Source organism: Oncorhynchus mykiss, chromosome 11 (genome assembly GCF_057628025.1).
Source record: "Oncorhynchus mykiss isolate SJ-2025 chromosome 11, ASM5762802v1, whole genome shotgun sequence".
In the NCBI taxonomy this organism is placed as follows: domain Eukaryota; kingdom Metazoa; phylum Chordata; class Actinopteri; order Salmoniformes; family Salmonidae; genus Oncorhynchus; species Oncorhynchus mykiss.
Window position 1 is genome coordinate 22,733,999 of NC_143032.1, and position 27,391 is coordinate 22,761,389.

The window sequence follows — 27,391 nt, forward strand, 5'->3', positions numbered from 1 at the left end:
CCCAGTCCTTAGAGATACACACTAACCAACCCAGTCCTTAAGATACACACTAACCAACCCAGTCCTTAGAGATACAGTACATACTAAACAACCCAGCCCAAAGAGATACATGCGAACAAACCCCGTCCTTAGAGGTACAGTACATACTAACCAACCCAGTCCTTGGAGATACAGTACATACTAACCAACCCAGTCCCTAGAGATACACACTAACCAACCCAGTCCTTAGAGATACACACGAACCAACCCAGTCCTTAGAGATACACACTAACAAACCCAGTCCTTAGAGATACACACTAACCAACCCAGTCCTTAGAGATACAGTACATACTAACCAACCTAGTCCTTAGAGATACACACTAAACAACCCAGTCCTTAAGAGATACATACTAACCAACCCAGTCCTTAGAGATACAGTACATACTAACCAACCCAGTCCTTAGAGATACAGTACATACTAACCAACCCAGTCCCTAGAGATACACACTAACCAACCCAGTCCTTAGAGATACACACAAACCAACCCAATCCTTAGAGATACACACTAACAAACCCAGTCCTTAGAGAAACATACTAACCAACCCAGTCCTTAGAGATACACACTAAACAACCCAGTCCTTAAGAGATACATACTAACCAACCCAGTCCTTAGAGATACATACTAACCAACCCAGTCCTTAGAGATACAGCACATACTAACCAACCCAGTCCTTAAGAGTTACACACTAACCAACCCAGTCCCTAGAGTTACACACTAACCAACCCAGTCCTTAGAGATACACAATAATCAACCCAGTCCTTAGAGATACTGTACATACTAACCAACCCAGTCCTTAGAGTTACACACTAACCAACCCAGTCCTTAGAGATACATACTAACCAACCCAGTCCTTAGAGATACATACTAACCCACCCAGTCCTTAGAGATACACACTAACCAACCCAGTCCTTAAGATACACACTAACCAACCCAGTCCTTAGAGATACAGTACATACTAACCAACCCAGTCCTAGGAGATACATACTAACCAACCCAGTCCTTAGAGATACATACTAACCAACCCCGTCCTTAGAGATACACACTAACCAACCCAGTCCTTAGAGATACAGTACATACTAACCAACCCAGTCCTTAGAGATACAGTACATAATAACCCACCCAGTCCTTAGTGATACACACTAACCAATCCAGTCCTTAGAGATACATACTAATCAACCCAGTCCTCAGAGATACACACTAACCAACCCAGTCCTTAGAGTTACACACTAAACAACCCAGTCCTTAGAGATACATACTAACCAACCCAGTCCTTAGAGATACATACAAACCAACCCAGTCCTTAGAGTTACACACTAACCAACCCAGTCCTTAGAGATACACACTAACCAACCCAGTCCTTAGAGATACAGTACATACTAATCAACCCAGTCCTAGGAGATACATACTAACCAACCCAGTCCTTAGAGATACACACTAACCCACCCAGTCCTTAGAGACACATACTAACCAACCCAGTCCTTAGAGATACACACTAACCAACCCAGTCCTCAGAGATACACACTAACCAACCCAGTCCTTAGAGATACACACTAACCAACCCAGTCCTTAGAGTTACACACTAACCAACCCAGTCCTTAGAGATACATACTAACCAACCCAGTCCTTAGAGATACACACTAACCAACCCAGTCCTCAGAGATACACACTAACCAACCCAGTCCTTAGAGATACACACTAACCAACCCAGTCCTTAGAGTTACACACTAACCAACCCAGTCCTTAGAGATACATACTAACCAACCCAATCCTTAGAGATACACACTAACCAACCCAGTTTGTTCAGGGTCTGCTCTCATCTTGTCACACTGGTGGTGCAATTGGACTTCCAAGAGATTACCTTCAACACTCTGCAGCTATTAAACCGCCTGAATAATGTCAAGAGCCTGGCTCACACACACGCGCACACACACGCACACACACAGCGAGGGGTTTACATATTATTTGATTACTGTGGCTCTGTTTGCTTTAAGTTTCCTTTTAATGTGACCTTTTAAAGTTCTGAAGTTCCACCCACCATTTTCTTCTGTTCTCTCTGCCACTGCTCCTTGACCTCCTTCCTCAGTTTGTCCAGCTCGTTCTTCCGTGCGAGGAGAGGCTAGAGAAACACACACACACACACACACACACACACACACACACACACACACACACACACACACACACACACGCTCCAGTGAGTCAATGCTAACTTATCCATCAAATGCCTGTGAGTATGGATTATGCAGATCAGAGCAGGACATACTGTAGAAAAGTCACGTAGACAGATGTACATACCTGCATGAATTTGTTGGTTTGAAGGGTAGCTGCTGTATGCAGTAGGAGCTGGCTGTACTCAATATCGTTCTTGAACGCTGACATGTAAATGTCCCGGAATGGCATGAACTCCTTTGATGGGAAGACAACAAAAGTGACTAATCACAATTCAAAGAAGTAGTGGAGATGGTTTAAAATGATTCATTGCTTTGACAGCTGTTATCTTTTGAGATACAATTAACCGGTGAACAAATGCAACTGATATGAGCAGAAAACATATTTCATCATAATCACCTGTTGACTTGCGAGTGTCTTCGCTGATTCTGCCATTTTGGCGTAGCTCTTCGCACACTCGATATCTGCAATCAGACACTCAACGTTACCTGCCTAGCCTGGTTATGTCATAAATGTTCAATACAGCATGATTAAGTAGCTACTGTCCCTGTGTTTAGTATGTAGACATCGAGTGATTAAGTACAGGACAAAAACCACAAATGCCCAGTAACCTATTCATCCAAATAGAGGACCTGACGACAAATGACTAATCACACTACTACACTTTTAGCAAAAAAGGTGCTATCTAGAACCTAAAATGGTTCTCTGGCTGTCCCAATAGGAGAACCTTTGAAGAACCCTTTTGGTTCCAGGTAGAACACTTTCCTGAGAGGGTTGTACATAAAACCCAAAAGAGTTCTACTTGGAACCAAAAAGGGTTATTCTATGGGGACAGCTGAAGAACCTTTGGAAACCCTTTTTTCTAAGATTTTACACTACACTGTGCTTAGGTAAGTTTAGTGTTTACTGTAGTGAAACCCATGTAAGTTTGTCCTACTGTATATCTGGGGCAATATAGAACCGGTGTGAAACTATCTATTATTGTATACAAGTAGGCTAATGCTAGGACAAACTAAGCTAATATACAGCAGCTAATACTAGGACAAACTAAGCTAATATACAGTAGCTAACGCCAGGAAAAACAAAGGTAATATGCAGTAGCTAACGCCAGGAAAAACAAAGGTAATATGCAGTAGCTAACGCCAGGAAAAACAAAGGTAATATGCAGTAGCTAACGCCAGGAAAAACAAAGGTAATATACAGTAGCTAATGCTAAGACAAACTATGCTAATATACCTTAACTAATGTTAGGACAAACTAAGCTAATATACAGTAGCTAACGCCAGGAAAAACAAAGGTAATATGCAGTAGCTAATGCTAGTACAAACTAAGCTAATATACAGTAGCTAATGCTAAGACAAACTATGCTAATATACCTTAACTAATGTTAGGACAAACTAAGCTAATGTACAGTAGTTAATGCCAGGCTAACGCTAAGAAAAAAACACTTCCAGAGCTGATGCAAAAGGAGTTAAAGATCAGCAAATACCCCTAACCCCGAAAGATAGTTTGTGTGTATGCATTGATATGTAGGCTATGTGTGCCTTTTTAAAACATTTATGTAGTTCTGTCCTTGAGCTGTTCTTGTCTATTAATGTTCTGTATTATGTAATGTTTCATGTTTTGTGTGGACCCCATGAAGATAGCTGCTGTTTTTGCAATAGCTAATGATGATCCTAATAAAATACCAAATACCAACGGTGACAAAGCTTACACCAACTCCCTGTTCTTACACACAATGCAACTCGAAGTGCCTGGATACAGCCGTTAGCCGTGGTATAAAACAATACCAAATACCAATGGTGACACAGCTTACACCAACCCCCTGTTCTTACGCACAATGCAACTCGAAATGCCTGGATACAGCCGTTAGCCGTGGTATATTGGCCATATACCACAAACCCCTGAGGTGCCTTACTGCTATTATAAACTGGTTACCAATGTAATTAAAACAGAAAAAGAAATGTTTTGTCATACCCATGGTATACGTAATGATATACCACTACTTTCAGCCAATCAGCATTGAGGGTTCGAACCACACGGTTTATAATATATAATCTAATAACAGTGTTCTATTTAATTCTGTGGCTCCGACTCACCAATAATGAGATGTTTCTCTGTATTAATCCTATGTGTGTTAGAGGTAGTGGGAGGGAGAGAGACTCACCCATACTGAGTCGTTTGTCCACCCAGGCCAGCAGCTCCTTGGTGTACTTGGACCAGGCCTTGGCGTATAGTAGAGCTGACTCCACCCCGCTTTCACTCCGCTGCAGCGCCACGTCCACACCATCCACCTCCTCCGCCCTCGCCGGTGGCGATGGACCTGTGATGGTAATGGTAACACGCCATGGGTTGGGGAAGAAGAAGTTAGTGGGCCTAGGCCTGAGACCGAGCATTGCTACCTACTGGCTAACGGCTACTGGCAACTAGCTACGGACAAGCCCCTCTCTATCGCATGTGTGTGTATCTGTGTGTGACTGTGTGTGTGTGTGTGTGTTCGTGAGTGTGTACGAGTGCGCATGACTGTATGTGCACCAGTGTGTGTGTCAGATCTGTCAGAAAGTAAAGTCCCTGTTGACCTTGGGTTATGTGTTGGTAATACATTGTAATGCTAAGTAGACTGGACAAGACAGGGATTGCCTCCTCTATGTGTTAATATGACTGAGCTAATAGGTCACTCTGTGTGACAGGAGAGCTTATATAGGCCCCTTAACTATACCATAGAGACTACATAGAGACAGACTATATACACGCACACACTCACACACACACACACACACACACACACACACACACACACACACACACACACACACACACACACACACACACACACACACACACACACACACACACACAGATATATACATTCACACTACCGTTCAAAAGTTTGGGGTCACTTAGAAATGTCCTTGTTTTTGAAAGAAAAGCTATTTTTTTGCATTCAAATAAAATAAACAAATACAGTGTAGACATTGTTAATGTAAATTAGGCCCATTAACAGCAATCATCACTCCTGTTTCTCAAACTAGACACTCTAAAGTACTTGTCCTCTTGCTCAGTTGTGCACCGGGGCCTCCAACTCCTCTTTCTATTCTGGTTAGAGACAGTTTGCTCTGTTCTGTGAGGGGAGTAGTTTCTCGCATGGAATAGCCTTAATTTGTCAGAACAAGAATAGACTGCGAGTTTCAGATGAAAGTTATTTGTTTCCAGTCATTTTGAGACTCTAATCAAACCCACAAATGCTTACGCTCCAGATACTCAACTAGTCTAAAGAAGACCAGTTTTATTGCTTCTTTAATCAGGACGACAGTTTTCAGCTGGGCTAACAAAATTGCAAAAGGGTTTTCTAATGATCAATTAGCCTGTCAAAATGATAAACTTGGATTAGCTAACACAACGTGCCATTGTAACACAGGGGTGATGGTTGCTGATAATGGGCCTCTGTACGCCTACGTAGATAAGTTTCCAGCTACAATAGTCATTTCCAAAATTACAATTAGTCTACACTGTATTTCTGATCAATTGTATGTTATTTTAATGGACATAAAATGTGCTTTTCCTTCAAAAACAAGGACATTTCTAAGTGACCCCAAACTTTTGAACGGTATATATACAGTGCCTTCGGAAAGTTTTCAGACCCCAGGACTTTTTCTACATTTTGTTAGGCTCTAGCCTCATTCTAAAATGGATTAAATAAAACAATTTCCTCTGCAATCTACACACAATACCCCATAATGACAAAACAAAAACTGTTTTTTTATTTGCAAATGTATTACCTTATTTACATAAGTATTCAGACCCTTTGCTATGAGACTCGAAATTGAGCTCAGGTGCATCCTGTTTCCATTTATCATCCTTGAGATGTTTCTACAACTTGATTGGACATGTATTGGAAAGGCACATGCTTGTCTATATAAGGTCGTACAGTTAACAGTGCATGTCAGAGCAAAAACCAAGCCACGAGGTCGAAGGAATTGTTCGTAGAGCTCCGAGACTGCATTGTGTCGAGGCACAGATCTGGGGAAGGGTACCAAAACATTTGAAGGTCCCCAAGAATTGAATGGCCTCCATCATTATTAAATGGAAGAAGTTTGGAACCACCAAGACTCAACCTAGAGGTGGCCCCCCTGCCAAACTGGGCAATCGGGGGAGAAGGGCCTTGGTCAGGGATGTGACCAAGAACCTAATGATCACGCTGACAGTCCTCTAGAGTTCCTCTGTGGAGATGGGAGAACCTTCCAGAAGGACAACCATCTCTGCAGCACTCCACCAATTAGGCCTTTATGGTAGAATGGCCAGATGGAAGCCACTCCTCAGTAAAAGGTACCAAAATGCACCTAAAGACTCTCAGACCATGAGAAACAAGATTCTCTGGTCTGATAAAACCAAGATTGAACTCTTTGGCCTGAATGCCAAGCGTCACGTCTGGAGGATACCTGGCACCATCCCTACAGTGAAGCATGGTGGTGGCAGAATTATGCTGAGGATATGTTTTTCAGCGGCAGGGATTGGGAGACTAGTCAGGATTGAGGTAAAGATGAATGAAGCAAAGTACAGAGAGATCCTTGATGAAAACCTGCTCTAGAGTGCTCAGGACCTCAGACTGGGGTGAAGGTTTACCTTCCAACAGGACAACAACCCTAAGCACACAGCCAAGACAACGCAGGACTGGCTTCGGGACAAGTCTCTGAATGTCCTTGAGTGGCCCAGCCAGAGCCCGGACTTGAACACGATTGAACATCTCTAGAGAGACCTGAAAATAGCTGTGCAGCAAAGCTCCCCAAACTTCGACAGGGCTTGAGAGTATCTGCAGAGAAGAATGGGAAAAACTCTACAGATATAGGTGTGCCAAGCTTGTAGCGTCATACCCAAGAAGACTCAAGGCAGTATTCACTACCAAAGGTGCTTCAACAAAGTACTGAGTAAAGGGGCTGAATACTTATGTAAATGTGATATTTCAGTTTTACATTTTTTATTCATTTGCAAAAATGTATAAAAACTTGTTTTTGCTTTGTCATTATGGGGTATTGTGAGTAGAACGATGAGGGGAAAAATGTAATCCATTTTTGAATAATGCTGTAACGAAACAAAATGTGGAAAAAGTGAAGGGGTCTGAATACTTTCCGAAGGCACAGTATTAGAGTGAGAATATAAATATGTGGTGTGTACAGACAATATAATTAGGAAGATAAAATGGTATGTACAGTAGTAGGTATATTAGGATGAGCTATTCACAGTGGTACGGTGTTTCTAGCCACCCAGCTTTGTAACAGAGGGAATGTAGTTTGTTGAGTACACAGAGTGACGTAACACAGATTGACAGATGGAGCTGTATTAAGATGAGAGTGGAGAAGGCACTTTCGCTCAACAAACTCTTCTAGAGCCATCCCACTGGGCACAGACGTTGAGTTGCACCCACTTTTGCCCTCAGAACAGACTCAATTCGTATGGGCATTGACTCTACAAGGTGTCGAAAGTGTCCCACAACCAATGTTGTTCTTTGGGTGTACCGTCACCCCAAGTGACATATTGCCTATCAACACATTGACACCTAATCATCTTTAGTTATTTTTTAGGGGCTTTCAATTGTTGTTTTTGATGACATTTCATTTTTATTGCTTATATCTGACATTTTTGAGCCAGGGATTTGCAGATTGACTAACTGGTTAACAATTTTTGACTAGGCTAACTAGATTTGTTTAAAAAATGCATCTGAGCACAGTACCGTCTTTTTTTGTTTCACCTGGCTGCCAATTCCAGCTGTTTTGAGAACATAATTTGAGGAATCGCCTGAAGCGTGAGAGGAACGGGAGACAGAGGAATACAGCCGTGCTGAGAAAGAGGGCTCGTAATGAGGACGACAGGCTACTATTCTGAACTTTGCATGGTGAACTTTCTGGAGCCCACAGCTGCTGAGGAATCCCCCGAGTGTGTTCTACACAGAGAGGAAGAGGATAAGTTCTGTAGCTATAAGACTCAGGCTGGTTCCCAGACTTGTCCTCTACAAGACCATCAGCAGACTCCATCCCCATCATCTACCATCCTCTGACCAGCTCCCTTCGCTCAAGCCATAAACTGACCCTTTCCATCTTCGGAGGATGCAGCTTTCAAAGACTTGGCCTCTATTGGTTGACCTGTCATGGTATATTGCTTGTTTGTTTTCTTGCTCTTGAAGTGCTTTGAGATTCTATGAAAAGCGCTATAGAAATGTAATTTATTATTATTATTTTTCATTCAAAAATCCACAAAGACAGGGCTGGTTTATGTCGATATGTAATGTTTTTATAAGGGAGAGCCAAGCCAAGCTGTCATAGAGTACATCGTAAATTGAGAAGTGCTATCAGTTGTTAAGTGGATGGAGTAGTAAGGTGTCATGGTGGTTGTTGTGCATGTTACCTGACGGATCATCTTTCTCTGGACCGGATACTGCAGATTCCACGGAAAGGTTCTCAAACGACTGGGAATGAGACAGATAGACAGAACGGTTCCACAATGATGAGTAAGGAACCAGATGGTACATGACATTACAGAATGACCATGGCTAGTGAGCATTTTAATTTCCCTTTGTGTTATCGTTAAAAGCTACAAACTACATCAACACCCTGTCATGCTGTGATTAATCACTAGAAGATATTTCAGGAGTACCCTCCACTTCAAACAGGAAACAATCTCTCAGCCCCATCATACAGTGTTATGTTGTTGTTTCCTGAGAGCACCACACCCTTTGACCTCTCCATCCTAGGTATCTTTAAACAGTCAATCACCTGCCTTTACTGTAAATACATACACAATGTCCAGACAGATAGTTGTGTATGTATCTATGTGTGTTTGTCTTACCCTGCTTCTCCGAGTCAGGGGGAGCCCCAACGCTGATCCATTCTCTACATCTCCCATAAGGAAGTCAGACACTCTGAAAGAGGAACACACAACAACAATGAAAGGCATGGAAATAACCCCTAGGCACTGGTCTGGGGTCAGATGTGTTGTGTTTAGAACAATGGTAAGTGTATGGATTGGGGTAGGGCAAATCTCATCCTAGATCGGTGGTTGTGTGGGCAACTTCCCCTGAAGTGTTGGCAACACTTTAAGAGTCAACAACACAAGCAGCCATTATGCAAGGAAACACAGACTGAAGGTTGAGAATATTACATTATCTAGAGATGTAAGACAAGGATACCCTGTGCCTATTTAAATATAGTTGGTTTGTGTCACCATAAAGAGTCAGAAAAACAGAGCTAGTTATTGCAATCGCTATTACAACGTTGTACTTACACATTGCCAAAGGTGAATGCCAATGTGTCGATGGAAGTGTATATCTCTCCGAAAAGCTTCTGCTTGTTCTCCTCGTTCACCTCCTTGAAGTTAACACCTGTCAAAACGGATGAAGCAAGATAGGCTACACTGTGAAAACAAATAACTGGGACAACCTATACCTATTCAGAACTGAAGACAAGATGCACTGTAATGTCAAAACATATAACCTACATGAACATGAGACTAATCATTATCCGAATATGTTGCTATACAGGTTGAGAGCCTGCATAACATGAGGTAGTGATGAGTGTTGTGAAATAGTCCATCTCTATCACCATATATCCCCAAAACACTTAATCAGAATAGTTAGACCTGAAAGGACTAAAATAGTAGAGATTTGACAGAAAAAGTAGAAATTTCACTAAAACAGTAGAGATTTGACTGAAACAGTACAGATTTGACTGAAAAAGTAGAAATTTGACTGAAACAGCAGAGATTTGACTGAAACAGCAGAGATTTGACTGAAACAGTAGATATTTGACTGAAACAGCAGAGATTTGACTGAAGCAGTAGATATTTGACTGAAACAGCAGAGATTTGACTGAAACAGTAGATATTTGACTGAAACAGCAGAGATTTGACTGAAACAGCAGAGATTTGACTGAAACAGCAGAGATTTGACTGAAACAGTAGATATTTGACTGATACAGCAGAGATTTGACTGAAACAGCAGATATTTGACTGAAACAGTAGATATTTGACTGAAACAGCAGATATTTGACTGAAACAGCAGAGATTTGACTGAAACAGTAGATATTTGACTGATACAGCAGAGATTTGACTGAAACAGCAGAGATTTGACTGAAACAGTAGATATTTGACTGAAACAGCAGAGATTTGACCGAAACAGTAGATATTTGACTGAAACAGCAGAGATTTGACTGAAACAGTAGAGATTTGACTGATACAGCAGAGATTTGACTGAAACAGCAGATATTTGAGATTTGACTGAAACAGCAGAGATTTGACCGAAACAGTAGATATTTGACTGAAACAGCAGAGATTTGACTGAAACAGTAGAGATTTGACTGATACAGCAGAGATTTGACTGAAACAGCAGATATTTGAGATTTGACTGAAACAGCAGAGATTTGAGATTTGACTGAAACCGTAGAGTTTTGACTGAAACAGTACTGATTTGAATTGTAATCTGAAAAGACACACTGTTTCCTGCCTTAAGTCTAAACAAAGTGATGACTGAAAAAGAGAAGGGAAAAACACCAATGTAAATAGGTCTATAATCAGTCTCCACAATAAACTTCCTGTCTCACTCGGGAGGAGAGAAAATAAACCAGAATAGGAGCTCAACAGGCAGCACCAGCAGCCCAAGCCACATCTGAAATTGCACCCTATTCTCTATATATTGCACTACTTTGGACCAGAGCGGTATGGTAGATTCCTGTGGACCCTGGTAAAAAGTAGTGCACTATAGGAGAATAGGGTTCCATTTGGGACGCAACACCAGTGACGCCATTCCCTGAGGCCATTCCCCTAGTGTCGATGTTCTCTCCGCCTAACAATAGAGATGTCTGGAGATCAGGAGGGGAGCAGGAGATCAAGAGAATGGTTCAAGGAAAAAGGATTGCAGAAAGCACTTTTTCTTCCTCTTACCAGAAAGTTCTTTGAGTTGTCTTCTTTTACATGAGATATATTAGAATGCTCTAATTAAACGATTGGTTGTCCAGGTTGAAGGTTCTCTAGTTAGTTGAGCCCCATGGAGACTTAGTTCCAAACAGTTCAAACAACACTTAGCAGCACAAGAACCACAAACAGTTTCCATTCTAGAATCCTCTTCGTCATACAGGAAATAGGTAAGCAAGCGACAAAGGAACTAGGAGACTCAAAGAGAGAGAGAGAGAGAGAGAGAGACCAGCAGCTCTCTATGCTCTTACAGTGCAAGCTTCCTGTCTCTATAGAACAAGAGGAACTTTACCGTAAAACACACACACACATGCCAGCCACCACTTACCCACGACCAGGCTTGCCCTCCAGAGGCTGAACCCTTTTTAGCATTCAGTCTGTGTGTATGATGTGGTCCACAGTCGGGTGGTTGTTGTAGCACCAAACTCCTTCTACCCAAGCTGCTCTCAAGGACTTCTCTCTCTTCTCTCTTCTCTGTTGGTCTTCCTGGCTGTATGGTACAACCACTCCTTGACCGTAGAGCCACTCCTTACTCAGTAGGTCCTTCGTGGTTCAGTGGTTCCAAAGGGGGATCTGCCTCTAGTGGTCAAGCTGATCTACAGCCCTTTTAATGCACTAAAGCTTTCTCCAACTGCCACAGGGGAAATGGCCGCACAAGTCTCTTCCTTTATCTCCATTTGTGTCACCTAATAAGGCATTTCTTTATCAGGGAATGTCTCCAGTACAGGGTTCAAGCCAATTCCAAAAGTTCCAGAAGCTCTTATGAGAGGTAGAACCCTTTCAGACGGGACAGCAGAGTTAGTGGTGTAAGGTAGTTTGGGTCCCGGGAGAGTCTGTCTGTGAACGCAGCTAGCTAGCTAGCTACCTCTGCCTAGAACGCTATCGCTGCGTCTCTCTGGCCTTTACGTCCTCTCCTACCCCCTCCTCCCCTCCCCGCAACACAGGACATCCTGAAGCTCACTAGAACACAATGCCAGCACTCGCTCCGGCCAACCACAGTCCAAACGTGGATGTTACATCATCAGGCAAAAACGGCATTGTTTTCACTGGGAAAGCACATGACTGACTCCTGAACGAACACTAATAAATTCCACATCTGAGCCTACTGCAGGGGGAAGCCTGCTGACAAAACAGATATTGATGGAAGCAAACATACATGACTTAGCCAGGACATAGGAGGAAGGCCATTGGGGGCCATGGTGCCATCAGGCCATAGGGGCCATGAGGCCATTGGGACCATCAGGCCACGGTGCCTTTAGGTCATTGGGGGCCATCGTGCCATAGGGGCCATCATGGTAATGTTGAAAAATGTGAGTAATGGTTGAAAAATTCCAGCAACATCCCCAAATGACCCAGTATTCCAGAAATCCTGGTTGGAGGGTTCCGTTTTTCCTGTTTGTACCCTCTTTTTTTCCATTTTTTTTCACCTTTATTTAACCAGGTAGGCTATTTACAGGTAGGCTATTTACCAGGTAGGCTATTTACAACTGCGACCTGGCCAAGATAAAGCAAAGCAGTGCGACACAAACAACAACACAGACTTACACATGGAATAAACAAACATACAGTCAAAAATACAATAGGAAAAAAAGTCTATATACAGTGTGTGCAAATGAGGTAAGATAAGGAAGGTAAGGAAATAAATAGGCCACAGTGGCGAAATAATTACAATTTAGCAATTAAACACTGGAGTGATAGATGTGCAGAAGATGAATGTGCAAGTAGAGATACTGGAGTGCAAAGGAGCAAAAAATAATAATAATAGTATGGGGATGAGGTAGTTGGATGGGCTATTTACCAATGGGCTATGTACAGGTGCAGTGATCTGTGAGCTGCTCTGACAGCTGGTACTTAAAGTTAGTGAGGGAGATATGGGTCTCCAGCTTCGGTGATTTTTGCAATTTGTTCCAGTCATTGGCAGCAGAGAACTGGAAGGAAAGGCGGCCAAAGGGGGAATTGGCTTTGGGAGTGACCAGTGAAATAAATATACCTGCTGGAGCGTGTGCTACGGGTGGGTGCTGCTATGGTGACCAGTGAGCTGAGATAAGGCGGGGCTTTACCTAGCAAAGACTTATAGATGACATGGAGCCAGTGGGTTTGGTGACGAATATGAAGCGAGGGCCAGCCAACGAGAGGATACAGGTCGCAGTGGTGGGTAGTATATGAGGCTTTGGTGACAAAACAGATGGCACTGTGATAGACTGCATCCAGTTTGCTGAGTAGAGTGTTGGAGGCTATTCTGTAAATGACATCGCCGAAGTCAAGGATTAGTAGGATAGTCAGTTTTGCGAGGGTATGTTTGGCAGCATGAGTGAAGGATGCTTTGTTGCGAAATAGGAAGCCGTTTCTAGATTTAATTTTGGATTGGAGATGCTTAATGTGAGTCTGGAAGGAGAGTTTACAGTCTAACCAGACACCTAGGTATTTGTAGATGTCCACATATGCTAAGTCAGAACCGTCCAGAGTAGTGATGCTGGACGGGCGGGCAGGTGCTGGTAGCGATCGGTTGAAGAGCATGCATTTAGTTTCACTTGCATTTAAGAGCAGTTGGGGGGCACGGAAGGAGAGTTGTATGGCATTGAAGCTCATCTGGAGGTTAGTTAACACAGTGTCTAAAGAAGGGCCAGAGGTATACAGAATGGTGTCGTCTGCGTAGAGGTGGATCAGAGAATCACCAGCAGCAAAAGCGACATCATTGATGTATACAGAGAAAATAATCGGCCTGAGAATTGAACCCTGTGGCACCCCCATAGAAACTGCCAGAGGTCCGGACAACAGGCCTTCCGATTTGACACACTGAACTCTGTCTGAGAAGTAGTTGGTGAACCAGGCGAGGCATTCTGGGATTCTTGATTCTGGGATCCTACATTTTGGGAAAGTTACTGGAACTTTGCAACCATACACTGTAACAATGTAGGGAGGGGAAACAACCACATCTCTTCATTCAGGAAATGACAGGTGTCATGGTGTTCATCACATATCATTTTGGTGTCCTTCTCAGATACCTTGGCTTAGCTAATTGGGTGATACACCACCTACAGAAAAATTATTTTAATTTGCTCATTGTATAAAGATCTTTGTAAGACTATGTGTAGGATATCTTGCTTATCTTGAGATAGATAGATACCCTTTTCTCTCCCTCTCTCTTTCCTCCTGGTGCGTGTCTCCTCTCCCTGGACAGAGACCAGTGTTGTGAAAGTCATAGCCCCACTATGAGAGCATGAATTAGGCCAGGCATGAGCAAATGGGGCCTGTTCCTGATCCACTGAGCCAGTATGGCGGGCAGAGACACACACACACACAGACAGACAGACAGACAGACAGACAGACAGACAGACAGACAGACAGACAGACAGACAGACAGACAGACAGACAGACAGACAGACAGACAGACAGACAGACAGACAGACAGACAGACAGACAGACAGACAGACAGACAGACAGACAGACAGACAGACAGACAGACAGACAGACAGACAGACAGACAGACAGACAGACAGACAGACAGACAGACAGACAGACAGACAGACAGACAGACAGACAGACAGACAGACAGACAGACAGACAGACAGACAGACAGACAGACAGACAGACAGACAGACAGACAGACAGACAGACAGACAGACAGACAGACAGACAGACAGACAGACAGACAGACAGACAGACAGACAGACAGACAGACAGACAGACAGACAGACAGACAGACAGACAGACAGACAGACAGACAGACAGACAGACAGACAGACAGACAGACAGACAGACAGACAGACAGACAGACAGACAGACAGACAGACAGACAGACAGACAGACAGACAGACAGACAGACAGACAGACAGACAGACAGACAGACAGACAGACAGACAGACAGACAGACAGACAGATACAGACCCCTGTTATCTCCCCCTAGGCACAGGGTATTCCACTTTCTCTTATTTGCCTGAATATTCCACTTTATCTTATTTGAATCTACCTGAATTGATTACTTCAGTCTCACATTACCTGGGGATCAGGCCAGGTGTGTGTGTGTGAGTGTGTGTGAAGTGACTAATGTTGACAAAGAAGGAAGGATGCCAATGAGTATGTGTATAGCCTGTTGAGCCTCATTGTGTGAGGGTCTAGTACAGAGGACACATATTCTGGCCCTCTAGTGGTGAGAAATGTTATTAGGGTGAGGTATGGAATTAAGAATGAAGGAACAACAGGTTAGTTTATTGGGAGTGTACTGGGGCTTGTACCTTAAGCACATGGCATTTTGATTCAGCAGTGATACTGCTGTGCTGTTCCTATATACACAAAGCACTGTTAATATTAAACTGCTCCCAAGAGAAAGCCCCACAGCCTTGAAACCAGATTAGCCATTAGTAGCATCACATGACTATTGGCTAGCTAGCCACAGCAGACTCTATGTGAAGTCTTTCCAACTGTCACAGTAGAGCACGCAGATCGACAGCAGCCAGCACTAACGCTCACTCTGTCTCTGTCTCTGTCCAAGCCGCCATACAATAGCTTCCTTCAGTTCTGCTTGAAATGCACCCAGGCTGCATACCGTAGTGTAAGCTAATACTTGGAATCGACTTTGGTTCAATCACTTTTTATTCATTTGGTAGAATGCATTTAGAGTGGAAGGAAGGATAGGTATTTACATCACTACCACACACACAAACACCTCCCCAGCTTTTGTTCCAGGTCAGTGTGTCACCGTACTTCGTTAACATAGAGCATTGCCAAAAGTATGCTGTCAAACCAGGGCCAGGCTGCTATGCAATTCCAATTGAGCAGAGGTATACTCCACTCAGAGATTCTTGTGCGCGGGCCAAGTGAAGAATTGCCCTCCATGGCTGATCATAATCTCGAGGAGAGGAGATAAATGGGATTCCTGAGCCCTATTCCCTCAGGACAGCAACACAAAGCACAAAGACTTCAGTCTTTGAGTCAAACACACTCCTCTCCCTCCTACCACTGGATTCAATAGGAATTCAAATTTAAACATTCAAATAATACATGGTCTGTATTTTTCAGTCAGGGGTTTGAATACATACTGTGTGTGTTATTTCTGATGAAGTTCTGATATTTAGAGTGAATTCATCTTCAAAGGTTTGCTGCAAATACATCTTCTAGTTTTGCTAAACAGACAAACATGCTGGCCCTGTAATGCTTAAGCACAAACCTTCTTCCAGACCTAATCCAGCCAAATGAGGCCTGGAGGAGGTACAGTACGGGGGAGGTACAGTAGGGAGGCAAGGACTGTGAGCCATTAGGGCGGGAGACAGGGAGGCAAGGAGTCAGGGAGGCAGGAAGACAAAGAGGCAGGGAGACAGGGAGGCAAGGAGTCAGGGAGGCAGGAAGACAAGGAGGCAGGGAGACAGGAAGACAAGGAGGCAGGGAGACAGGAAGACAAGGAGGCAGGGAGACAGGAAGACAAGAAGTCAGCGAGACAGGGAGGCAGGGAGACAGGGTGGCAGGGAGACAGGAAGACAAGAATTCAGCGAGACAGGGAGGCAGAGAGACAGGAAGACAAGGAATCAGGGAGACAGGGTGGCAGGGAGACAGGGAGACAAGGAGGCAGGAAGACAGGGTGGCAGGGAGAGAAGGAGACAGAGAGACAGAGAGTCGGGGTGTGTTTGAGACATGTCTCTATGCTCTAGGGAGTGCTGCTCACCTTTGACCTGTGCGATGACGGTGCCTGCAGCACTGAGGATGTCCACAGAGTTGAGGGTCTGGTGTTTGCTGATGACGGCCTTCAACACGCGCAGCAGCTCCCCCAGACGCTCGTGGACTACCTGGTGAAGACAGTCCTGGTGCTCTGGAGGACAAACAGACACAAAGACAAGACTGTTAGAGAACCATCTCAGTAACACAATGGCTACAGTGTTTGTTCATATTCATATACTGTATAAGGCACATTTTATCTGGAGGGAAAAGACACAAAGACACAACTGTAAAGAGAACCATCTCTTCAACATGTAAGTGAGTCCCACTCAGAACAGCCTCAATTCGTCGGGGCATGGACTCTACAAGGTGTCGAAAGCGTTCCACAGGGACGCTGGCCCATGTTGACTCCGATGCTTCCCACAGTTGTGTCAAGTTGGCTGGATGTCCTTTGGGTGTTGGACCATTCTTGATGCGCATGGGCATCTGTTCGGCATGAGAAACCCAGCAGCATTGCCTTTCTTGACACAAATTGGTGTGCCTGGCACCTACTACCATATCCTGTTCAAATGCACTTCAATCTTTGTTCTTGCCCATTCACCCTGTGAATGGCACACATACACATTCCATGTATCAATTGTCTCAAGGCTTAAAAATACACTGATTCATGTGGATTTAACAGTTTAAATCAATAAGGGATCATAGCGTTCACCTGGATTCACCTGGTCAGTCTGTCATGGAGAAAGCAGGTGTTCTTAATGTTTTGTACACTCAGTGTACAGTAAATGTTTACAACGTATGATAAGGACTTCTGAGTTACACATTTCAATATAAAGAGGAGACACCAGTCAAGCAATTCCACCTCGGTGTTAATTCACATTAGTCAGACATGTGGGTCTAACACTAGGTGTTAACCATTGAGAGAAAGAGGCCTTAGCAGACTCAGGTGTGACGGTAAATGTGACTACCTGATAACTAATGCATAACTAAACATGAGCTGTAGTGGTCTTCCTGTAGTTAGTGTAGTATTTATCTGTAGTGTTGACACATCCATAATAAAACAGACCATTACTAATGCTTCAGTAATTACAGTGCTGCCTGGCTCTACAGATGGTAACATCAGGAGAACTTTGGTATTCAACCAGCCTGTTAATGTATACACCACATCGTTAGAGGGTGAGCTCATCAGAAAGCAGCTGAATGGGAGGACAGAAAGGACTAATCTAACAGTCTCCAGATGCTTTTACGACTCCCTTGAATCTGTGATCCACCAACGCAGGCGGGTGAGTGTGGCAGTGCCACCACTGACACAGCCTCGCAGTATCCACCGAGGACTGTTTTTCCCAGAGCCCAGTGAAACTGAGAGCCACAGAGAGGGTCAGAGTCACAACACACACACACACACACACTCGCAGGCCTGTCAAAGCCACATTTGTGCTGACGGTCGCCCCTGGATTACCCCGCGTATGGAAAAGGGGATCAGGGAGACTTTAGCCGTCTCCCCTTTTTTCTTTTATTCATTCCCCCTCTTTTTTTTGGAGCGGGACAAAAAGGACCGGCGGTGGAACTAATGTTTCTGGGTGGATGTGGCTGCCATCGCCATGACAATGCCAGCTGTCCTCCAACCAGGAAATACAGCCAGCTGACCAGTAGGTGACTGTCGGACTGCTTCATATGGACCAACAGTAAATGTCAACAAGCGACTGCTTCATAATAGAACCACAGGGAACAAGTTACTGTAACAACCACTAGCTACATCTAACAGCATGAAGTGACGACTTTATAAGGACTACCAGTCACAAGTCAACAACATCCACTAGCCCAACAAGTGACCTCATTATTAAGTCAAAACAACAAGTGAACCAACCCTAGATCAATGTTCTTTATTGGATGATGTCAATAAACCTCAGACAGAATACGAGAGAGAACACAACCCTTCATTGGATCAACAGTAACAGATTCAACAGATTCTACAAAACCAACTGATTGTATATTGTAAAACTCCCGGCAGCATCTCTGCTCTGCCAACAGTCTCTCTACAGGATGTCTGGAGTCTTCCCCAGCTCCATGGTAACCATACCTAGTTTCATGGCAACCGCCTCCATCCATCTTCTTTGGATGTCAAACTACAGCTACTTCCTGTGTCTGGAGAACCTGGTGCTTTCTCTTAATTTGGTTTCAGCCTGGCTTCTGCCATGTTTCAGCCTGGCTCCTGCTATGTTTCAGCCCTGCCATGTTTCAGCCTGGCTTCTGCTGTTTCAGCCCTGCCATATTTCAGCCTGGCTTCTGCCATGTTTCAGCCTGGCTTCTGCCATGTTTTGGGCTCCCAAGTGGCATAGACGCCTAAGACACTGCATCTCAGTACTAGTGCTGTCACTACAGACCCTGGTTCATTTCCAGGCTGTATCACAACCCGGCCGTGATTGGGAATCCCATAGGACGGCGCACAATTGGCCCAGTGTCTTCCGAATTAGGGTTTGGCTGGGGTTAACCGTCATTGTAAATAAGAATTTGTTCTTAACTAACTTGCCTTGTTAAATAAAGATTAAATAAAATAAATGTTTGAGCCTGGCTCCTGCGAGGAAGAGCCTCACAGTGTGCCTCTGGCCCCCATAATGCACAACACTGAGCCCCATTATCCAGCAGGCTGTAACTGCATTAGGGAGTGGATGTAAGGTGGGGGTACTTCCTAAACAGGCCTACTTTATCTCTGTCTATGGAGATTAAGATGTTGTTCTGTGTGTCTACAGGTTTAATAAAGACTATGTGGTCTGATGGGTATGTTGGGACAAGATCATAATGAAACAAGAATGTAATGCAAAAAGGATGTAGCTGAGTGATTCATAAAATCCCAACTTCCTACTCTGTTGGGGTGTTCCCCTCGAAGGAGCACATTCAGCAGAGTGCAGCTGCTCACCACAGGCTCCCTGTCTGTCTCTCTCTCTCTCTCTCTCTCTCTCTCCCACTCTATCACTTTTTTGTCTCCCGCTCCTCTCTATTTCTCTCTCTTTCTGTCTGTGTTATTTAGCTTCACAGACCTGCAGTACCGTCTTTCCCAAGCTAGTGTGTGATTGGGTCCTCACCCATTAGATTGGAAAAGACTGAAAACCCAGCCAGCACACAATGATCAGGTGTGTCCAATGATTTATATATATACTACATGACTGACTGAACTACCATTGTAAAAAAAAGATTTTGGAAGCTATATAAATGCATTCAACAATGTCTACGTCTTTGAATTTGCCACGTTTATTATATCACACACACCTTAATGCATACTTTTAAATTATACAATATGAGCTAAACGTACAAAAAAAAAAAAACATTTTCCTTAAAGTCATTTAAAAAAAAAAAATGTTACTGTCCCCACTACAACAACACAACACTTAAATACATTTAATTTAATACATTTAACATTCCTTTGAAGGACTGCTTCTTCTGGGGAAGTGCCAATATGGCTAACCAGTAGCTTCAAAGCCTCTCATTTGCCAATAAATAGCATCAGCAATCAGGGGTTTATATACTGTACATCATTGGGTGGGTCAGGGTTGCCAGCCGCCCCAAACCTCCAGGTCTTTATTGGCAAGGGGTTAGATTAGACCCCTATTTAAAGACAACACACTTTGAATGACAATGCCCAAACAATGTCTGTCAACACATACAGTACATTATGGCCCATTCACATAGACACAGAGTAACAGAATCCTCCAAGGTCTGGAGGTGGTGCAGATTAAAAAGCCTGAATGCCCCATGAGACAGAGGCTCTTCCTTCTGCAGGTGCAGGATGGCGGGCGCCTCATAATGGCTGTTGCTTGGTCTTTACGTCCAGGCCATCCTGTGTGGAGCTACTAGAAGGACATTGTGTTTAGTCCACTGGCCCAGCAGGACACAGGATGATGTACAGAGGCTGGTGGTTTAACCCTGTGCCTCCCTGTTAGAGAGGAGCACAATGGGACAGAACCCTGTTCCCACCAGGGACCCCAAGCCCTGGCAGGGACCTCCAGCTATCCACACTTCTCCCCAGCATAGCGGGTGTAGACCCCTGTCTGTTGCAGCCACAGGCCTGGGAGACTTATTTCACAATGGATGAGAGGGACAGTTTCCCCATGAAAACAACCCTCACTCAGAGTACTGGGAACTAGAAAAGCCTTTTTGTTTTACTTACTGTGCAAAAGTTTTAGAGCAAAACAATTATGAGATTTGGTAAAAGGAAAAACAAATTAATAGTATGCTAGCTGCCAGGAAAGGAGCATTTTTTTCACAATGCAGGAAAACCATCAGTTTGCTGAGAAGAGTCTGTTTGAGTGGGAAAAGCTTTCCTTTTGTCTCAGAGGCCATTTGCAAACAGTGGGGCCTGTCTGCTTGAGGGCCTGCCTGCCACATGAAGCATTTTTTGGAACAATAAATCACAACGCCAGGCTTTTCACTTTTCACAGGAGGAAAGAGGGAGAGGAGGAGGAGGGGTGCTGGGGTAAGGCGGGAGGGAGGGTCGGCGGGAGGAAGCGAGGTTGTTTGGTCGGTGGTGGTACCCTCCCCTGGGTTTTGTCCCAAACATGCCCCTTTAAACCCACATCCAAGCTTAGCCAGGTTATGGGAGAACAGAGAGAGACATTCCCGGGAACGCTCTGTTGGGAATAGAAGCTATAGGGATCAGTCTCCCATTCCAATGAAGAGGCCAAGGGAGCGAGAGGAGAGGGCTTGCCAGAACCACATCGCCACATTTTTACTTCATTAGCGTCATGGAAACCACTGCATTCCAGCCTGGCTGTGTCTCTTGTTAGGAAGTGGGGCGAGCGCAAGGGGTGAGGGGGGGATCCATAATAAAAACATTGTTGGATCATTCACCATCGAGATGACACCTCAATACGAAAACATTCAAAGCCCCTCCGACTCTATAGGCAGCTATCTAATGAGTTAGGCATTCAAATAGGCATTTCTTTCGCCAACAGAGGTCATGTCGCTCAAAAGGCCTGAGTGATCCTATGTATGGATCTACCATGCATTAGGCTCCACATAACAGATTCCTCAATATAATGGTGACACAACTGAAATAGTAACTTCTCATAGACCAGGGACACCCTTGTCTTTTGAAAGAATAATATATAATATAAAGAATAATATATCTAATTTGATATGTTAAAATGTCCCACTCTCTTATCCATTTTTAAAATGTATTTTTATTTCACCTTTATTTAACCAGGTAGGCAAGTTGAGAACAAGTTCTCATTTACAATTGCGACCTGGCCAAGATAAAGCCAAGATAAAGCAAAGCAGTTCGACACATACAACAACACACATGGAGTAAAACAAACAAACAGTCAATAATACAGTAGAAAAATAAGTATATATACAATGTGAGCAAATGAGGTGAAATAAGGGAGGTAAAGGCCCAAAAAAAGATTTTAAAAAGGCCATGGTGGTGAAGTAAATACAATATAGCAAGTATGTGTCTGGAAAAAAATGTGATGCCTTAAAATGCTTTCGAAAAAATACTATTTGTTCATGGAGTGACAGAAGGAAATATTATCAGCAACAAAAAAAAACTGATTTTCATGATCCTTAGCACGAATGTCATCATGTCATGATCCTCTCTTGTAACACCTACTGTAACTGTCAATGGCCTCTAATGGTTGGATCCATCCGATATGACTTGGCAAAATTCCTTTTCCTGTGACTCTAGATAGTCATGCATGATGAAAATCATGGGAGCAACGTATTATTTATGCTTCAAAACATTTGAGAAGACAGAGGGGGCTTCACGGTACAAAGCAAGTGTGAAATCACTAAACAAGTCACAACTGGGTTCAGAGGGGGCCCGATGAAACACAAGGAGCTCATAGGCTAACATAGCTTTGGGATAGTTAGCACTAGCTGGGCTAAATACGGTGCTGGGTCTGGACACCCCGTGTTAGCCATGACTAACGTCAATCACACGACCAATCTCAGTGTGGCCCATTGAGTCAACCTACAGCTGGACATTCTTGTGACTTCCCCCCTCAAATAATCAGCTAGGGCTTGGGTAGGATGGCTTTGGTAGGAGAGCTTATGTAGGAGGGCTTAGGTAGGAGGGTTGTCAAAGAAGTGCATTACCGTAATCAGTTATAGTCTACTGACAGTAGGACTTGAGAGCTTTAGAGGACTGATCAATGCTTGACTTATCATCTCCATTTTTCAAGATGGCGTCATCCCAATACTTTCGAGTGATTCTCACAGAAAAAAACAACAACATATTTTACACTTACATTATAAAATGTCTGCTAAACGTTATATGTTAGACCTACACCGAAGTGTAGCTGAGCTCATTGCCAAAAGCTGCCAAAACTCATGGTGATTTAAAAGCCAAGGCTCGCTGTGTAGGACGTTCCACGGCAGTAACTCTGTGAACGTTAACTAACAGGCAGGCTCCTCCTAATAAACAAAATCAACTATTGTGTCCAAACTTTAAAGGGCAGAAAATAACAGGCCTGCTTAACTTTTAACAGACACTGTAAGCCTTTTATAAGAGGCACCCCAGCAGGTGGACCAGTCCAGCGGCCAGAGTAGTGTGAGGCAGACAAATCCTGGTTTCAAATAGTATTTGTTAATTATCTGCACTTAACTGAGCTTGCCTGGCGCAATCAAACCAACGGAATAATTCCAAAATATGACATTAGCATTGCGAAATTCCAAACCATCAATTTATACACTTAAAAGTTGGTTTAGAGACCGTATTTAACACCAAGGAAACATTTTACGATGAAATTGTCCCCAACTCTCAACTGGTCATTGTGTCTCCTAAATTAGGAAGGTACATTCCCTCACATGACGAAGAAATGCCCAGCAGTTAAATGCTTCTGGGACACAGTTACAAAGTTACAAAGTGCATGAATGTAAATACTCAATCCTTTGCATCTACTATATTACTTAATGATGATAGCTCCTTGAATCTGTCAAAAAATCAGAAACGATTACTGCAGGCAGGCAGCACTGCAATCACCTCACTCTTTCCCAATTTGCCAGTGGATACAGTTATAACATTAGAATTATTGACAGTGAGAATGAATGGCGCTAGTCAAGGAACAATTGAGGCCTGGAGAACACATTTGACTCTGTAAAGAATAATCTAAGCTGAAGCCCAACACAAACACATAAACAATCTATAAAGCACAACCATACAAAAAAAGGATATACTGTATATACAGTACAGTAAAAAGTTTGGACACATACTCATTCAAGGGTTTTTCTATATTTTTACTATTTTCTACATTGTAGAATAATAGTGAAGACGTCAAAACTATGAAACAACACATATGGAATCATGTAGTAACCAAAAAAACGTTAACAAATCAAAATATATTTTATATTTTAAATCTTAGTAGCCACCCTTTTCCTTGATGACAGCTTTGTACACTCTTGGCATTCTCTCAACCAGCTTCATGAAGTAGTCACTTGGAATGCATACCAATTAACAGGTGTGCCTTGCTAAAAGATAATTTGTGGAATTTCTTTCCTTCTTTTGATGTGTTTGAGCCAATCAGTTGCGTTGTGACAAGGTAGGTTTGGTACACAAAAGATAACCCTATTTGGTAAAAGACCAAGTCCATATTATGGCAAGAACAGCTCAAATAAACAAAGAGAAATGACAGTCCATCATGACTTTATGACATGAAGGTCAGGCAATCTGGAATATTTCAAGAACTTTGAAAGGTTCTTCAAGTGCATTCACAGAAACCATCAAGCGCTATGATGAAACTCATGAGGACTGCCACAGGAAAGGAAGACCCATAGTTACCACTGCTGCAGAGGATAAGTTCATTATCAGCCTCAGAAATTGCAGCCCAAATAAATGCTTCACAGAGTTCAAGTAACAGACACATCTCAACATCAACTGTTCAGATGGGACTGCGTGAATCAGGCTTTCATGGTTGAATTGCTGCAATGAAACCACTACTAAAGGACACCAATAATAAGAAGAGACTTGCTTGGACCAAGAAACACGAGCAATGGACATTAGACCGGTGGAAATGTGTCCTTTGGTCTGATGAGTCCAAATTTGAGATTTTTGGTTCCAACTGCTGTGTCTTTGTGAGAGGCAGAATAGGTGAACGGATGATCTCTGGATGTGTGGTTACCACCGTGAAGCATGGAGGAGGAGGTGTGATGGTGTGGGGGTGCTTTGCTGGTGACACGGTCTGTGAGATTTATTTAGAATTCAAGGTACACTCAACCCAATTGAGGTGGTTAGGGATGAGTTGTTCCACAGGGTGAAGGAAAAGCAGACAACAAGTATTCAGCATATGTGGGAACTCCTTCAAGACTGTTGGAAAAGCATTCCAGGTGAAGCTGGTTGAGAAAATGCAAAGAGTGTGCAAAGCTGTCATCAAGGCAAAGGATGGCTACTTAGAAGAATCTAAAATCTAAAATATATTTTGATTTGGTTATCACGTTTTTGGTTACTAGTATTACATGATTCCATATGTGTAATTTCATAGTTGTGATGTCCTCACAATTATTATACAATGTAGAAAATAGTAAACAAAATAAAGAAAAACCCTTGAATGAGTAGGTGTGTCCAAACTTTTGACTGGTAATGCATATATATATTCAGTATATGTACCTACTTTCCAAATCTCTCTGATTTGGTCCTGCCGTACATACCTACACGTACGCTACGGTCACAAGACGCAGGCCTCCTAATTGTCCCTAGAATTTCTAAGCAAACAGCTGGAGGCAGGGCTTTCTCCTATAGAGCTCCATTTTTATGGAATGGTCTGCCTACCCATGTGAGAGACGCAGACTCGGTCTCAACCTTTAAGTCTTTCCTGAAGACTCATCTCTTCAGTGGGTCATATGATTGAGTGTAGTCTGGCCCAGGAGTGTGAAGGTGAACGGAAAGGCTCTGGAGCAACGAACCGCCCTTGCTGTCTCTGCATGGCCGGTTCCTCTCTTTCCACTGGGATTCTCTGCCTCTAACCCTATTACAGGGGCTGAGTCACTGGCTTACTGGTTCTCTTTCATACCGTCCCTAGGAGGGGTGCGTTACTTGAGTGGGTTGAGTCACTGATGTGATCTTCCTGTCTGGGTTGGCGCCCCCCCTTGGGTTGTGCCGTGGCGGAGATCTTTGTGGGCTATACTCAGACTTGACTCAGGATGGTAAGTTGGTGGTTGAAGATATCCCTCTAGTGGTGTGGGGGCTGTGCTTTGGCAAAGTGGGTGGGGTTATATCCTTCCTGTTGGGCCCTGTCCGGGGGTATCATCGGATGGGGCCACAGTGTCTCCTGACCCCTCCTGTCTCAGCCTCCAGTATTTATGCTGCAGTAGTTTATGTGTCGGGGGGCTAGGGTCAGTTTGTTATATCTGGAGTACTTCTCCTGTCTTATCCAGTATGCTCTCTCTAATTCTCTCTTTCTCTCTTTCTTTCTCTCTCTCGGAGGTCCTGAGCCCTAGGACCATGCCTCAGGACTACCTGGCATGATGACTCCTTGCTGTCCCCAGTCCACCTGGCCGTGCTGCTGCTCCAGTTTCAACTGTTCTGCCTGCGGCTATGGAATCCTGAACTGTTCACCGGACGTGCTACCTGTCCCAGACCTGCTGTTTCAACTCTCTAGAGACAGCAGGAGTGGTAGAGATACTCTTAATGATCGGCTATGAAAAGCCAACTGACATTTACTCCTGATGTGCTGACTTGCTGCACCCTCGACAACTACTGTGATTATTATTATTTGACCATGCTGGTCATTTATGAACATTTGAACATCTTGGCCATGTTCTGTTATAATCTCCACCAGAAGAGGACTGGCCACCCCTCATAGCCTGGTTCCTCTCTAGGTTTCTTCCTAGGTTTTGGCCTTTCTAGGGAGTTTTTCCTAGCCACTGTGCTTCTACACCTGCATTGCTTGCTGTTTCGGGTTTTAGGCTTTGTTTCTGTACAGTACTTTGAGATATCAGCTGATGTACGAAGGGCTATATAAATAAATTTGATTTGATTTGAACATCTTGGCCATGTACTGTTATAATCTTAACCTGGCACAGCCAGAAAAGGACTGGCCGCCCCTCAGAGCCTGGCTCCTCTCTAGGTTTTTTCCTAGGTTTTGGTCTTTCTAGGGAGTTTTTCCTAGCCACCGTGCTTCTACTGTACATCTGCATTGCTTGCTGTTTGGGGTTTTAGGCTGGGTTACTGTATAGCACCTTGTGACATCGGCTGATGTAAAAAGGGCTTTATAAATACATTTGATTGACTGATTGATTTTTTTTTGTTGTTGTTTTTCAGGCCCATGGGGAAGGGTTGGTATGTGGAGATGGGGGGACTGACAAGTAAGGGGAGTGCGAAGGGGTGGAAAACATGTTTGGATGGAAACATGTTGGATGAGTGGGGTTGGGGGAATGGGGTGGGAGGTTGCGATTGGAGGCTCACTTCTTCTCTTTTTCCATCCTTTAAATATCACATTTATTATTACTTTTTGCTCTGTGGTATGATCATGGGGATCAATGCTTTGTATTTGTGTACTTAAAAAAAATATATATATATATTTGAGTGGCAGCCCACGGGTGGATGCGAGCAATTAAATTATATGAATTTGTGTATTGTGCCCCGCC

General features: G+C 43.6%; 1 protein-coding gene across 7 annotated transcripts in view; it reads right to left on the reverse strand.

Annotated features, from left to right (window-relative positions):
• Window positions 1–27,391, reverse strand: part of arhgap29a (Rho GTPase activating protein 29a) — a 72,902-nt gene that overhangs the window by 24,746 nt on the left and 20,765 nt on the right. For 3 of the 7 annotated variants that reach the window (XM_036935188.2, XM_036935187.2, XM_090189745.1), the window contains 8 exons: window positions 16,827–16,970; window positions 9,485–9,581; window positions 9,050–9,122; window positions 8,609–8,669; window positions 4,377–4,532; window positions 2,609–2,673; window positions 2,336–2,446; window positions 2,076–2,156 (listed from right to left, as the gene is read on the reverse strand). In XM_036935188.2, coding sequence (XP_036791083.1) covers window positions 2,076–2,156; window positions 2,336–2,446; window positions 2,609–2,673; window positions 4,377–4,532; window positions 8,609–8,669; window positions 9,050–9,122; window positions 9,485–9,581; window positions 16,827–16,970 — 788 coding nt within the window. Of the gene's footprint in view, window positions 1–2,075; window positions 2,157–2,335; window positions 2,447–2,608; window positions 2,674–4,376; window positions 4,533–8,608; window positions 8,670–9,049; window positions 9,123–9,484; window positions 9,582–11,137; window positions 11,448–11,495; window positions 13,239–16,826; window positions 16,971–27,391 lie in introns of those variants that run through there. The other 4 variants (XM_090189746.1, XM_021620508.3, XM_036935189.2 and 1 more) reach the window with 3 other exon arrangements.